This window comes from Musca autumnalis, unplaced genomic scaffold (genome assembly GCF_047663935.1).
Source record: "Musca autumnalis isolate F117 unplaced genomic scaffold, ASM4766393v1 scaffold_3, whole genome shotgun sequence".
NCBI lineage: Eukaryota > Metazoa > Arthropoda > Insecta > Diptera > Muscidae > Musca > Musca autumnalis.
Window position 1 is genome coordinate 141,828,232 of NW_027411866.1, and position 16,442 is coordinate 141,844,673.

General features: G+C 35.9%; 1 protein-coding gene across 2 annotated transcripts in view; it reads left to right on the top strand.

Annotated features, from left to right (window-relative positions):
* Nucleotides 1-15,900, top strand: part of Tbh (Tyramine beta hydroxylase) — a 135,752-nt gene extending 119,852 nt beyond the window's left edge. For both annotated transcript variants that reach the window (XM_073974586.1, XM_073974587.1), the window contains exon 9: nt 7,963-15,900. In XM_073974586.1, coding sequence (XP_073830687.1) covers nt 7,963-8,263 — 301 coding nt within the window. In that variant the 3' untranslated portion in view covers nt 8,264-15,900. The remainder of the gene's footprint in view (nt 1-7,962) is intronic.
* Nucleotides 15,901-16,442: the final 542 nt, after the last annotated feature.

Here is a 16,442-nt window from a genome sequence, read left to right on the forward strand (position 1 = left end):
AAAACTAAATATATAATTTCAGCATTTTCGTTGTTATAATGAAGCTACAACATTCAAAATACCGAAAATCGGGAAGCACCGTTCTATGGGGGCTATATCAAAACGTGGACTGATATAGCCCATTTTCAATACCAAACTTCTTAGGAGTTATATAAACTTCTATACCGAATTAAAAAGCTCTATCTTAAAAAATGCGAGCTGTAACTTGATTTCAATAGACGGACGCACGGACAGACGGACATGGTTATCGACTTAAAATATTTCGATGTGTTACCAACGGAATGACAAATTTAATTATAGCATCCATATTATGGTGAAGGGTATAAAACGAACACTGTACAACACAAAAAATAATTAAAAGATAATTCGGCCAGATTATGAAGGAGGACCGAAAACAAGAAGACACGTGCATCGGCGTTTTGTAAGTTTACGTCGGGAAGTAACCTAAATCGGCGTGGCAATTTCCGCCCATTTCTACAAGTTTTGAAATATTCGACATCCGATTCCTTAGAATCCATGCATTTTAGGTATAAAGTGTCTTTGAAAATATTACTGACAACAGTGTTCGGTATCTTTTTATGTAAAAAATTAACCCTCATGCGAGTCATTAAACGGGTATTATTGGTCCCTTTTTCCAAAAACGTTTAAAAACTCCTTTAAAATGTGATCGTATCTGATCAAAATATTCAACAAAATTATTTGTCATAAAAATTTACTATAGGTCTCCGAATACACCAAAACTCTAAATCGTAACTAAGCGCCAGGAATCTGTCAAAAGTAAAATTACGTTGTAGGCTTAATGTTGTACTTTATCTTTTATTATTAATTTTTGTCCCACAAAACTTCATTCTATATAGAAGACGTCAAAGACAAAAATTTTCTCCATAAAATTTCAATATAAGTCGCCGAATAAATGAAATATGTATTTACAATATATATCATGAAAATATATACATCAAATTTGTCAACAAAACACCCAAATATTTTTTGAATAAATTTGTTTTGTTCTTTTTTCGAGTTGATGCATGAAAATAACATGAAATATAGTTTTAGACGAAAGGTGTTAAAAGAAAAAATATTCTACACAAAATTTCACTGTAAGTCCCAGTACAAACTAGATATCTATGTAAAACACTTTGCTAAGAAAATGACGTTACAAAATTATAGAAATTATTTGTAAAACTTTTAGACTCTTAATTAAAATTCATTCCATACTGATTAAAAATCTCCTAAAATACTTCACTTGTTGGAGATTGTGTCAAAGGAAGAAATGTTCCAAATCAAATTTCATTCTGAGTATCTGAACAAAAGAAATTTTTAGCTATAATATTTAACATCTTATTTATTATTATTTAACATCTCCAGAAGCTTTCGCTTTGATATATGATTTATGACCATATTCTACCGTTTTTATTCACATTTTCGTTATCTGTGGTCACAAAATATATTTTATTGATGTTTTTTTCATAATAAATTCTCTCAGAAGATTATGTATGCTCGATCCAAATTGTTTTTGAAATATCTATTGTGAATATATATGGGGAAAATATTGATAACCCAGATCGGACTTTGTAAAATTACGTATTTTAATAGTATAAACTAAAATAACGTCATCAGGATAAGTCATAGATTCTTGATATTGTATGTGAAAATGCGGGGATAGTTTACGACTATTGTTCAGTGAATATATCCGACATACGAGTCCTAAAACCAATGATTTTGGCATGATCCTTAATACTATAATGATGGCAGCTACTCCTGCTCTGATAAAATTGACTGAATTAACCGTAGACACAGACATACATGTGGGTATTATGAATGATTATAACAAATTTAGTTAGGGTATGGCTAGTTACTTTGATTAATTCACTCAATTTTGCCAGAGGACTCGTTAGGACTCGTTTGTTATATATATTCACTGGACAATAGCCGTAGATTATCCCCGTATTTTCACATACAATATCAGGAATCGATGACTTATCCTGATGACGTTATTTTAGTTTATAGTACTTAAATACGTCCGATCAGGACAATTTGGATCGAGCACACATAATCATCGGAAAGAACTTATTATGAAAAAACATCAATAAAATATATTTTGTAACCGCAGATAACGAAAATTTGAATAAAAACGGTAGAATATGGTCCTAAATCATATTTAAAAGCGAAATCTTCTGGAAATGTTAAATATTGTAGCTACAAATTTCTTTTGTTTAGATACTCATAATGAAATTTGATTTGGAACATTTCTCCTTTTAACACAATCCCCAAAAAGTGAAGTATTTTAGGAGATTTTGACTCAGGATTGCATAAATTTGAATTAAGAGTGTAAAAGTTTAACAAATAGTTTCTATCTATAATATCTAATTTTGTAACGTCATTTTGTTAACAAAGTATTTTACTTAGATATCTGGTTTGTTCCGGGATTCACAATGAAATTTTATGTAGAATATTTCTTCTTTTAACACCTTTCGTCTAGAACTAAATTTCATGTTACTTTCATGCATCAACTCGAAAAAAGAACAAAACAAATTTATTAAAAAAATATTTGGGTGTTTTGTTGGTAAATTTGATGTATATATTTTCATGATATATATTGTAAATACATATTTTATTTATTCGGCGACTTATTAGAGTTTTGTATTCGGAGACCTATAGTAAAATTTGATGACAAATAATTTTGTAGAATATTTTGATATGATATGATCACATTTTAAAGGAGTTTTTAAAGGTTTTTGGAAAAAGGGACCAAAAAGACCCGTTTAGTGACTCGTATGAGGGTTAATTTTTTACATAAAAAAATACCCCACATTGTTGTCAGTAATATTTCCAAAGACACTTTATACCTAAAATGCATGGATTCCAAGGAATCTGATGTAGAATATTTCAAAACCTATAGAAATGGGCGGAACTTGTCACGCCTATTTAGGTTACTTACCGACGTAAACTTTCAAAACGCCGATACACGTGTCTTTTGTCTTTTTTTGGTAAACTTTCATAATCTGTGCGGGGTTTCTTATGATTTAAAAAAAGTTCAATTTTGTTGTACAGTGTAATTAAAAAAAAAAAAAAATAAGTTACATTGTTTTATATATAATCTAGCAAAATGCCCGCTATTTCGTAAGCGGAAAAGCAATAATATACAAATAAACAATATTTAATAAGAAGAAAACAGAAAATTTTGATGTACTAATACCTATTTGAATTGATATTTAATTTCTTTCAAGTAATGCTCGTCGTATACGTTTTGTTCGAATTTCAAAAAAAGACCTTTACACTTCAACAGCGGCCTACATTTTAAATTCCAGTCCACGTTTTATTAGAACGGTATGGTTATTTTGAAAATGTAATCCACATTTTCCAACCGAATTTTGGAATTTGTGATATCAAAATGTAGAAAATGTTACCCTATATAACAGTTAATTTTTGAGACATTTTATTTTAGGCCTTTTTTCTCAGGAAGTAAAAACCTTCTTGTAAAACATTAGCCGCATATATCTACCTTTTCAAATGAACTTACTATAACGTTTACAATAGACAGCAAAGATAAAAACAATTTTTTTTGAAAAGGTACGTTTAATTTCAGTCATTATTTAGAAACCGAATTCGTGTTAACCAGAAGCAATTATTCAGTACAATTTTTAAAATCCAGGATCTCAGCTCAAATGTTAAAGTTTTAGCTCTACTTGTTCACCCTATGTCACTGGTATTACATGTAGAAACCTTTCATACATTTAAATGCGGATTTAAATAAACATTCTGATCCAATCTCAACAGTTATCCTCATAACAGATTTCATTATTGATTCACCCAATACCAGCGCATCAATATTTAGTATTATGTAATACTTCTACTACACTTATTGTACGACCACCTCTAAGAATGAACCTGACAAATCAACACTATATCAGAATTTCACTTCTATTCTTTAGCCAAATACCAAATTTATTGCAATTTTTAACTATTCACGCACTTATGATATAATTTCATCTTCACTGCTACACCCAACGTCAATTTTAATAGCATTAAGTACATTTCGTATTTCTCAATAAATCATCCAGCCCTCAGCCTAATTTTAGAATTTGTATGCACACCAACACCAACACAATCCCTCATACAACAATTCGAAATTCCACCTATATCCCATCATGCAACACCAAACTGGTACCAGATTTAGTACTTGTAGTATGTATAAGTTTCAAAAATGACTTCCTTTTATCCAAAACTATATCTTTAGTATTTTTCGTATACATTAATTTCCAAAACTTTCTCTCTATCTTCACTCTAAGCGTCAACTGCTATACTTCTGCCGAATTTCACAATTTCAATAACAATTTGGACCAAATTCTGTGCAATTTTCATACACTTATTGTACCAACAGCGGCTATAATACCAAATTTCCGAATTTCACCTTTATTCATAATACCATTAATACTTTTCGTATGAAAGTACGAATTTCAATAACTATCTCCAACAGTAATTGCGAATTTCAGGATTCCACCTCTATCCATCCACCCAAATCTAAATTGTACCAATTAGTACCATTTATTACTTTTCGTACCCATAATTACGAGTTTCCGAAACTACCTCTATCCTACACTCCATAAGTAATATTAATTCCAAATTTCAGGATTCCAGCTCCGAATTTCCAAGACTAAGTCAATCCTACAGTCCAACAGTAATCCTAATTCCAAATTTCAGGATCCCAGCTCTATTCGTTCCCCAATATCCAAATTGTACTAAATTTAGTACTTATCGTACTCATAAGTACGAATTTCCAAAACTTCCTCAATCCTACACTCAAACAGTAACCTTAATTGGAAATTTCAGGATTCCAACTCTATCCGTTCACCCAAATATAAATTGTACCAAATTTAGTTTTATTTAGTACTTTCCGTACCCATAAGTACGAATTTCCAAAACTACATCAATCCTACACTCCATAAGTAACCTTAATTATAAATTTCAGGATTCCAGCTCTATCTATTCACCCAAATCAAAAATGTACCAAACTTAGTACCATTTAGTACTTTCCGTACCCATAAGTACGAATTTCCGAAACTACCTCAATCCTACACCCCATAAGTAATCTTAATTCCAAATTTCGGGATTACAGCTCTAACTGTCCAGGTATATTTAAATTGTACCAAATTTAGTACTTTCCCGTACCCAAAAGTACGAATTTCCAAGACTAAGTCAGTTCTACAGTCCAACAGTAATCTTAATTCCAAATTTCATGATCCCAGCTATATTCGTTCGCCCAAATCCAAAGTGTACCAAATTAAGTACTTTTCGTGCTCATAAGTACGAATTTCAAAAAGTACTTCCATATCTCAATACTGGTTCTAGGTCGAATTTCCAAAAACCCAGCCTTATCTCACCCCTACACACCGACAGCAACCCACAGTCAAAATTTCAGCTTTCTAGCTTCAGCGGTTTTGTCTGCGCGATGATATGTCAGTCACTCACTCAGTCACTTGCTCACTAAGCTCTTTTATATGTATAGATGCACTACAAAATAGAAAATAATTTTTCTCTTAGCCTCAACGCATGCCGTTTATTGCCATGTAATTTTGTAACCATTTTTAAATTAAATGCAAACGTTTTATTTGAGAGATCACATAATATAGAAGAATATACTTATTGAGGCTAAGAGAAAAATTATTTTCTAGTTTTTAGTTTTTATAACTAAAACATTGTAACTTAATTTTTATACCCTCTACCATAATATGGAGGGTGTAATTAAATTTGTCATTCCATTTGTAACGCATCGAAATATTCATCGGAGACCCTATAAAGTGTATATATATTTTTGATCAGGGTAAATTTCTAAGACGATATAACCATGTCCGTCTGTTGAAATCAAGATGCAACTCGCAATTTTTAAGATTGATGTTTGTAATTTGGTATAGACGATTTTATTACTCCTAGGATTTTTGGTATTGCAAATGAGCTATATCGGTCCATGTTTTGATATAGCCCTCATAGAACGGTACCACCCGATTTTCGATATTTTGAAGGTTTTAGTCTCATCATTACACCGAAATGGCTGAAATTTGGTATTTAGTCTTCATTGGTGTATAAAACTTCAGAAAATTTTCGGTATAGGTCCACGCTTTAAATAGCCCCCATACAACTGTACCTCCCGATTTGAGGTATTTTGAAGGTTGTGGCCACAGCAACCCACCGAAATGGCTGCAATTTAAAATATTAAACGTTCATTATGATATCTGTCGCTATAGGTCCACTCCTTCATATAGCCCCATAGAACGGTACCTCCCTATTTCCGGTATTTTGAAGGTTGTGGCCTCAATATCACACCTAAATGGATAAAATTGGGTATTTGGTCTTCATGTGGGTCATTAAACGTTTCATATACAATTTGTCAGTATAGGCCCCCACGCCTTCATATAGCCCCCATAGAACGTACCTCCCGATTTTCGTTTTTTTTAGGGGTTGTGGCCTCAATATTCCTCAGAAATCGCTAAAATTTGATATTTAGTCTTCGTTGGTGGTATACAACTTTCCCCCAGAAACTTGTCGGTAGAGGTCCACGCCTTCATATAGCCCCCATAGAATGGTACCTCCCTATTTTTTGTATTTTTAAGGTTATGGCCTATATATTCCATCGAAATGGCTGAAATTTGGTCTTCATTAGGGGTTTTTAACGGTTCAAGGTATCTATATCCGCGGTTTTAGTAGATGAATTCGATCGCGGAAGGCTTCCGTCGCGTAAAAAAACTATATTCACGCTGGTTTCAAAGGAAATTGAATGACACTTGTAAATTTTACACGCAAAAAATATGTTTTGTAAGAAAATTCACGCATGAAATTTTTGCCTTTCGACTCCAATTACTAGGATGCTGTAAGGAGCACACTCATGAGATATGCACCAAACGACGTAAAATCACGAGTTCTATAATCGTGTTATGAGTTTGGAATATCATCTTCTTGCGCGCCCGGATTATTAAAAAAAATCAAAAAACCCCGAAAATCCGGCTTCAAAATGTCAGCATCAATTTTAGGTGGATGCAGTGGATATATCGAAAAATCATACACAGCTATCTTATTGCCCATGGAGTATTCTGTGATTCATTCTTTGGGAATAGGTCTATAAAATGTAAGGTTAAGCTAGAAATCGCATGGGAACATAAAAAAACTTGTTGGCTTCAACCCATTTTTACCCATTTTTCTACATTGATGCCAACACAGCTTCCACGAAAATTAATTTCAATGGCCGACATTGTGGGATCCCTCCTGAAACACTTCATTTTAAAGAATTGTAGTCATACTTTATAGAATATGTTAAAAGTTCCCGAATTCTGAAAGGGTGAAACTCGGATTCATCGATTGCAAAACATTTTTGTTATATACCATATACCCTCGTTAGCATAAATGCATAAATGTATAATAAATTAACAGTGAAAGTCCATGTTTAAGTATATACTTTTTAAGTATATCTTAACTGATGCTCAGGTATTATTGGAATTTATGTTGTTTTGAGTGTCTAGATACCAATTCCTAGGACGTAGACAATAGAAGTCAAAGTTTTGGTATCTCACCAAATTTAACACGATTTTATTAAGTTCAAAATTTTGATTTCTTCCACAAGATCGTGAGGGTATTACGGGTTCAAAATTAACTTCGGTTTTTGTTTGTTTAAATTATTGATTGATTTGCACTTCGTCATCGTTACATAAAAGATTTTACAAATAATTTATCTGCCTTTGAGGTAATTGAATCGGAAAAATTCAATGCAATCATTAAGGTTGTCCTTTGGCGCCAATTTTAAATAATTTGTTTTTGCTTTGGAAGCAATTGAGTATTGGCTTCGAGGTCAGCAGCACATGCTATTCGCATTGTCAATTTCCAACAAATCCCACATACAAATATTATACGATTGCCTTAATCTTTGTTGTTTTCTATTTGTATTTCCACTCTGTTTTTTTTTTTGTCTTCCAGGAAGGAACATCAACGTCACATACATTTGAATGGAGCACGTTCGAAGAATTATCGCAGCATCAAGTGGACACAACCACGAGTCGACCAATTGTATACGATGTACATTGAGGAGCCACTTAGTATGCAATGCAACAAATCTGATGGTTTCCGTTTTGAAGGCTATGAGTGGGAGGGTGCACCCATAACAACGGTACAAATTAAAATACCCATGCAGAGAAAAGTATGTCCACACTACAATCCCCTCTGGATGAAACCCTTGGATAGAGGTGAATGTGATTTGTTGGGTGAATGTATATACTAAACAAATGGGGGAGCAGAATAAATATAATGAAACGGAAATCGGAAGGAAGACGAAGAGACTGATGAAAGCAAGTGAATTGTAAGAGTTTCTGGGTTTGGTAAAATATTCTTCTGTCGACTGGTGTACGCAAGATTTTTAGAGCAAAAGAAATTGGAATCAACAACAAACAAAATTGTTGCACATTTGTAAGACTTTTATTTGTTGTTTTTTTTTTTTTTTTTTGTTAATTTTCTAAGATTATGTTTTTATTTCTGTTGGACGGTCCATTGTCATTACAATACAAAGTTAAATTCCTTTATTTACATTTAAAATAAGTTTTTACGTTTGTTTCTTTAAAATGTTAATGATAGTTAGATCACAATTGAATCATTATAGTACGTTTATACTGGCACTTTTTATAATGATAATTGCTCTATCTTAATTTGATTGACAGTTGTTTCATACTTTTTACGTCAAACCAAATTAAAATAGCACATTTGTCATGGTAATGAACGTTAGTTGAAAAACTTCTAGCCACACAGGTAGGACCTTTGATAGATTTTGGAGTTGTGTATGAAAATAGTATTCTTTGGCTTTTTAGTGAATTTAATTATCTAATTAATATTATATATTTTTCAATATTATATATGTTTGTTAATAGTTTGTGATTTTTGTTTAAGTTTTATTCTTTTTTAGATTTATGTTTAGTAGTATTATAATTTTTATAATTTTTCTGATGAAAAACAGCCATTCAGTCATTTGAAAAATTATATAAAATTAAAATTTTGTTTTAATACAAACAATTTCATTTGCCAATTTGCAGCATAATATAATTTTCTTCATTGCGTAATTAACACATAAATAAGTATTTACTCAGAGCCAATAGTGTATTTTTTAATATTTTGAAAGTAAGAGGACCTATTGAAAAATGTTTAAAAACAAGTAGGAAGGGCGTTAAATACCTCCGTATCGAACTTTCTATACCCTCCTCCACCACTGTTTTGAAGTAACTATGAGCATTTAGTAACTACTAAGCTCTTTCTCTACGTTAAGTATAATTCCTTGGAGGAGAATAATATCTTAACCGATGATAATTACTTTATATTGATAATTTTCCATTGCGATTCGAAAATACCAAGCTACATCCACTTCAGAGAAAAAATGTAGCAACACTCTTTAAAATAGCTCATCGTTGTTCTTTCTATCCTTTGACTACACAGTTTTTGCGAGTAAATTTTCTATTTTCTGGGAACACAAATTTCAGCCAATTCGGTGGGATGTTGAGGCTACAACCTTAAGAATACCGAAAATCGGAAGGAACCGTTCTATGGGCACTATATGAAGACGTGGACTTACCCGACGATTTTCACGCGGAAAGTTGTATACCCCGAACGATGACTCAATTATAAATTTCAGGCCACTACCTTCAAAATATCGAAAATCGGGATGTACCGCTCTATAAGGGCTATATTAAGACAATGGCCTATACCGACAAATTTCCGGTGGAAAGCTTTATACCCCAAACGAAGACTAAGTACCGAATTCCAGCCATTTCAGTCGTATATTGAAGCTAAAACCTTGAAAATATCGAAAATCAGGATGTACCGCTCTATGGCGCTATATTAAGACGTTGGCCTATACCGAAAAATTTCAGGTGGAAAGTTCTATACCCTCAATGAAGACTAAGTACCGATTTCCAGCCACTTCTGTGGTATATTGAAGCTAAAACCTTGAAAATACTGAAAATTGGAAGGTATCGCTCTACGAAGACGTTGATCTATGCCAACAATTTTCAGGTGGAATGTTTTATACCCCCAACGAAGACTTAATTCCAAATGTCAGCCATTTCGGGAGGGATAATGAAAAGCGGGAGGTACCGCTCAATGGGGGCTATATTAAGACGTTGGCCTATACCGAAAAATTTCAGATGGAAAGTTTTATACCCCCAACGAAGACTAAGTACCGAATTCTAGCCTTTTCAGTGGTATATTAAGGCTAAAACCTTGAAGATACCGCAAACCGTTCTATGTCGACGTTGACCTATACCGGCAAATTTCAGGTCAAGGATTTTAAAGCCCCTACGGAGACTAAATACCAAATTTCAACCATTGCAGTGGCATATTGAGTTCACAACCTTTAAAATACCGAAAATTGGGAGGTACCGTTCTATGGGGACGTTGGCCTATAATGACAAATTTCAGGTCGAGAGCTTAATAGCCCCAACGGAGACTAAATGCCAAATTTTTAACCATTTCAGTCCTATATTGAGGCCACAACCTTCAAACTACCGAAAATTGGGAAAATTGGGAGGCTATGTTAAGACGTCGTCGTATACGTACAAATTTCAAGCAGACAGTTTTGTACCCCCAACGAAGACGTAATTCCAAATGTCAGCCATTTCGTGACGGATATTGAGGCCACAACCTTTAAAATACCGAAAACCTGGACCAATAACGAACATTTCAGGTGGAAAGGTTGATACCCCCAACGAGGACTAAATACCAAATATCAGCCACTTCGGGACGATTTTGGGGTCAGAACCTTCATCGAGAGGTACCGTTCAGTGGAACGGAACGTGGACCGATATACCCTTTTCAATACCAAACGTCCTGGGAGTAATAGAAACTTCTATACCAAATTTTAAAGTTCTATCATAAAAATTGCGGACTTTTAAGCCGCTTACTTTAGCCATCTGTTGGCCAATACTATTCTTCTTATTTCAAAACTCTTTGTTTGTTGTGTTTAGGGCGGTACCGAGGTATACAAAGTCTTTAATTACCTCAACATTATAACTACCAATTTCCGATGTTGGTAGGAGTTCTGGAGACGCATTTCGCGTTGATACCATCAATTTGGTCTTATAGTCGTTTACTGCTAGACTACTTTTAGCAGATTCCCGTTCGGCTTTTTATACCCTCAACATTTATGCTTATAATACCCTTTTATATGGGCAAAATGTGTCCCATGGTTTTAGGCCCCAAGTATGTTTGGACGAAATCGGTTTCATACAATTTGGAGTCGAAATAGGCATGTCCCTCTCTCCGTCAGTCTGCCTGTCTGGCTGGAACGCGCGATAACTTTCAAACAGATCAATCGATTGGGTCCAAAATTTGGCCCTCGTAATATTTTGTTCAAGGTTAGTTTAAGTTCGAAGATGACTCATATCAACCCACTCCTTCAGTTCATCACTCACAAAAGCTCAAAACTTTTCGCTAAAATTGTGCGCACGGAATTGTAATTTCTACCAGACACGGCTAAGGTTCCAATCCTTCGGGTACCTCCCACACAAAATATGGGAAAATTGCAGTTCAAGGCTTGCTATTGAATCGCTTTGATTCTTTTTGTAGCAACTTGTATTCGAAGGTACAATTTTTTCAGGGACAAGTCCATACTTCCTGAGGAAATGACCTGAAAGGTGTGAAAAGCACCAAGTGGATCATCCGATTCGACAAAAAATTTGGCCTTCGTAATATTTTGTCTAAACTTAGTTTAATTTCGAGGAAGGGCCATATCGGTCGACTCCTTCCTGTACATCCCCTCAAAAGTGCAAAAAAATTCAATAAAATGGTAAGCATGATCATCTTAAACGGAACAACCGATTTGGTCCAAACCTCGGATCTCCTAATATTTTGTCCGGATTTAGTTTTACTTCGAAAATGGTCCAAATCGGTATTCTATTTAAGATACCTCCCCCCAAAGGTTCAACATTTTTGTTTAAGTAAAGTTTAGAGTCTGTGCGAATATAGTTTCGAGACGTATACTGTTGCTACTTCTTGAGGTATTATTTCCTTTCTTGTGGACGGGACATAGGATGCGTTCTTCCTGCCAGTTTGTGCTACTAGCTATCTGGTTTTGAAAAGTTCGGCAGATAAGCCATCAGCTCCAGCTCCCAGTCAGTTTATTGCTGTCTTGACCTCATCTTGGTCGGGCGGTGTACACACAATAACATCTTCTGGGATCTGATCTGTGGTGTCTTGGAAATAAGCTCTTTCCATATACAGAGCACACTATCTGTATCTGAAACTCAATGACTCTGCTCGTCTCTACAGTAGGATGTGCCTATAACAAAGCCATCAGTTTTATGCTTCACTCTTTGGTAGAATTTTCGGACTTCATTCTGGCTCCTGTAATACTTCTCCATTTTACAGATATATTACGGACCGAGGAGCGCTTTCATTAACCAATTGGACCAGTGTATTGAATACTAGTATGCTGTACATATCTGCTGTGATTGCTGCTAACCGATGGTCCGGTGAGAGCCAGGTGCCCTTCTGTATGTACGGTTTGCCGTGGGTTGGGCAGGGCAGTTGTAAAGATGCAGAGTGTCGTGCGGGCCCGTGCCGCATACAGGACAGATGCTTTGACAGTTTCAACGATCCTTGCCCTATAGAAATGTATACAGCTCCACCATCCCGAACAAAGTTGAGCCAAAACTACTCCGGATTGTCGAGGCAATTGACGCTCCTTACCTACGATAGATGGGTGATGTTCTCCGGGGACCGCATTCACACGATAGTTGTATATGCCATCAGCGACTACATCTTCTTGATGCTTGATAATCGAAGGGTTCTCTCTTGTAACGCTGAACCTCAACTTGCAGATCATGGCTCTCACGGTTGCATCGCATTGCACTTTTATTCGCGGACTATACTGGTACCGCATAGCTTACTACAGACTAATCAAGGTGCATTTATCTGCACCCCAAGTGCTCCCGGCTAAGGACTTGAGAACCTTGTTCCTGCATCTCCGCTTGTCGTAGATAATTGTGGCAAGCTCGGACGACGTGAACACGCTCATTCGCATACGTTTCGATTTTAATGTCGTCTAGAGGCAGTTGAATACAGTAGGGGTAGAGGTTAAACACTTGAGTAACTTTCTGACCAACTCACTCCTGGGGATAAATTCTTTTTCTATGAAAATGTGAAATGAACATTTTTAAAGAAAAAACTATCAAACGAGAAAAATTAAAGGAAATATTTTTCATAGAACAAGAATCCAGCCCCTGGAGTCCACACATATAAATGATTATCCAACGTCCTCAAATAGCGTGGAGTGCTTGACAGTATCAAGGGCTTTTTATAATTCTAGTGCCACTGTGATATTTCAATCGCACGACTTGCTATGACTGATGCCTCGACTATTAAGTGTGGAGGTGGCGTGCAGCTCTATTGTCTTGCTGTGCTTCTTATGGAACCCATACTGATTTCTGAAGTTGGGGGGGGGGGGGGAGGGGAGTAAAGCCTCAAGGGTCTTTGCTAGGGACGACAAAAGGGAAATGGGTCTATATAATTCACGTTTGCTGGTATCTAGCCTGGCTTCAGTAGCGGGACCACCCTGTCCATTTTCCAAACTTCGGGGACGATGTGGGTAACCAGTGACAGGTTGAGAACTTTGGTGAGATACTCGACTCCCGCCTCATTCAGCTGTTTCAGCATTACCATGGAAATTCCGTCAGGGTCCAACGCTTTGTATGATTTAGCGTTCGTGAAGGTATGGGCAACGTAATCGATTGTAAATTGTGGTGGTTCCTCCTCGGCAGAGACCTAATGCGACGTGGCACTCTTCTCTTCACCCTGTCACTAGCAGGGTGCTCGACAAACTGTCGATTAAAATAACTTGCGCAACATGACTGAAGTCTTATATTCCTTCTTTCCAGGGTTCGAGAGTTAAGTCACTACATGGTCCACAATTCGCGTATTTCGGCTCCAACTCATCAACCAACCTGTGTTAACTTCCAGCATCAACTGCCTGACTTTGGATCACTGGGGTTGGCACGACCAAGCTCATCACGCTCATTTGCTAATCCCGTCGCCTCTGCTGAGAAATTTGTTCTCACTCCGGATATCCGACCAACAGGTATATAGAAAGCGATTGCAGCAGTGACGATGTTTCGGAACGTGCTCTCTGATCCCGAACATCAGAAGAGTTGGTCTCAGAGGCCGTAACTATTGAACTCTTTGAAACTAGGCCAATTAGCTTTTCCATGATTGTTGAAGTGGTGAAATCGGACGGTCTACTGATTGAAACAATTATGGGGAGATGGTCTCACTAAAGAGATATTACGGGTTGTCATTTGAAGCCATTTGTCAGGCCAAGTGACACGTTGGTTAAATCTGGCGAAGTGTGGCACTCTACGCTTATTCTGTTAGTAGCGTTCTCCTTGGCCGTGCAGCCGTAGAACATTCATTCTGCTCAGCCAACACTATACTCCTCTTGTCATTTTCGAGGACCGAATGCCACAACTCATGATGAGCATTAAAGTCCCCAAAGACTGATATCCCAATACATTCCATGTATGTATTAGAGCCAGGATCAAGCGAAGTAGTTCTGTATTGAACAGACTGGTGCAACATGAAAGCTAAACCTAACCTCCACTCCTGGTGCGATCCTTCCACAGTACGTGGTAACCATCAAAACGCTGTAAACTGCAGTTGTTATTAAATTTGGTTCCTTGCACCGAAGCTACCTTGTTATTTTTCCGACTCATTAATCGATCGATCTTACCGCGAAATCCATGACAATTAAGTTGCACAGAGGAAATATTTGCGGGGATTGGGAAAAAGCGGCTGGTGTACACCAATGCCGTTCTTTAGTATTGTTGAAGTTACGAAAGAGCACACAAAAGAGAGCAAATGTTTTGATTTGTTTTTGTTTTGCATCATGCGGGCGTACAACCTTACTAACACACTGTCAAAAGTTGCAATATTCAGAATTTTGTGTGCTCTCTTCTTGGTCGCCAGTGGTGTACACTGTTGCTGTTGGGGTTACTGAGGGATGCATCCACAACCGGATCTATTGCATCTGAAAATATACATATTTGTCCAGGATTTTTCTTCCACAGACACGGATCAAAAGAATCCTGGGCAGGCATTCCGGGATATGCTTTCCCCAACACAGAAAGACGATACAAACACAAACATGAGTACGATGAGGTGGCAGCCGCTGGCCGTAACGCTAATGCAGTGTGGTTGCTGAACAATCCGGTATCGTAGAACCCTACATTGTATTGTTTTTTTACTGCTGTCGTTACTTCTCAAAAAGAAATATTACGCACGAAATTTTATCGAAACTAGGAGGCTCGTTTCTCTATTTCCTTTCATTTATTTATTTCTCACTTATTTTGACTCAATTTCAAATAGAACATGGAAAAAATACATTTGCGGCTCTGAAACAAATATTTTTTTATATTTATTTTAATTATTCTTTATTTAATAGTAATATTAATTTCACATTACTAAATGAAATTAAACCCACACATATTTATGTAGCTATTGCACATACATATAATATTATAATTATTATGTTATCGTTTATTTTAATCACACAATGCTGACATCGTATAAATAGAAAACTTAGCATTAGTTTAGACAAAAAAAAAATCGGCTACATTATCAAATGTAAATATAACAATTTTATAAAATGTGGCATCAATTTTATGGACAGCACATAAACATGGCATAAATTTGTGCTTAATAAATTATTCATAAGCGATATTATATAAACCAAAGAAAAAAATTATATATGTATATGAACTTATGTATATGAGATGTGATAATTATATTTCTTAATTGTAATATTAGCGTAACAAGGGGTATCGTATCGTATTTATAAAGATGACAATTGCTAAAAATTCCATAGAAATAAACATATAATGATGTAATGACCATTGTACGAAAATTCGATTTTTATTCTTTAACATGTAAGGTATTCGGTGGTAAGTAGAACCAGAAACATAAAGCTGTAACAAATAAGAACGGTGTTAAGTTCGACCGGGTTGAACTTCTTATACCCTCCAACACGAGTTCGATTGAAATAAAATAGAAATGAGACAACCAATGTTTTCTACCTATTTAAAATCCGAAATACCAGGTACCTTGATATAGGGTATATATCAGTGCTCACCAGCAGAGCTCCGATTTACTCGCGAGTGAAAATATGGGGGTGATAATTTTTTTGTTGGTGCAACATTTTTCTGGCGGTGGGGCAAGTTTTTTGTGGGGTAAGTTTTTGTTTGGTGGTGGGGAGGGGACATGTTGTCGCCCTCAACTTGATCAAATTCGAGAAGAGTTTCACTCGCGAGTGGAATTCGGGCGAGTATTCGGAGCTCTGCTCACCAGCGAGCCCTTAAGGTCGCGACACATACATATGATACATTACTGTGTGTTTTACATTGAAAGTTACGCTCACCTGCCCTCAGTAA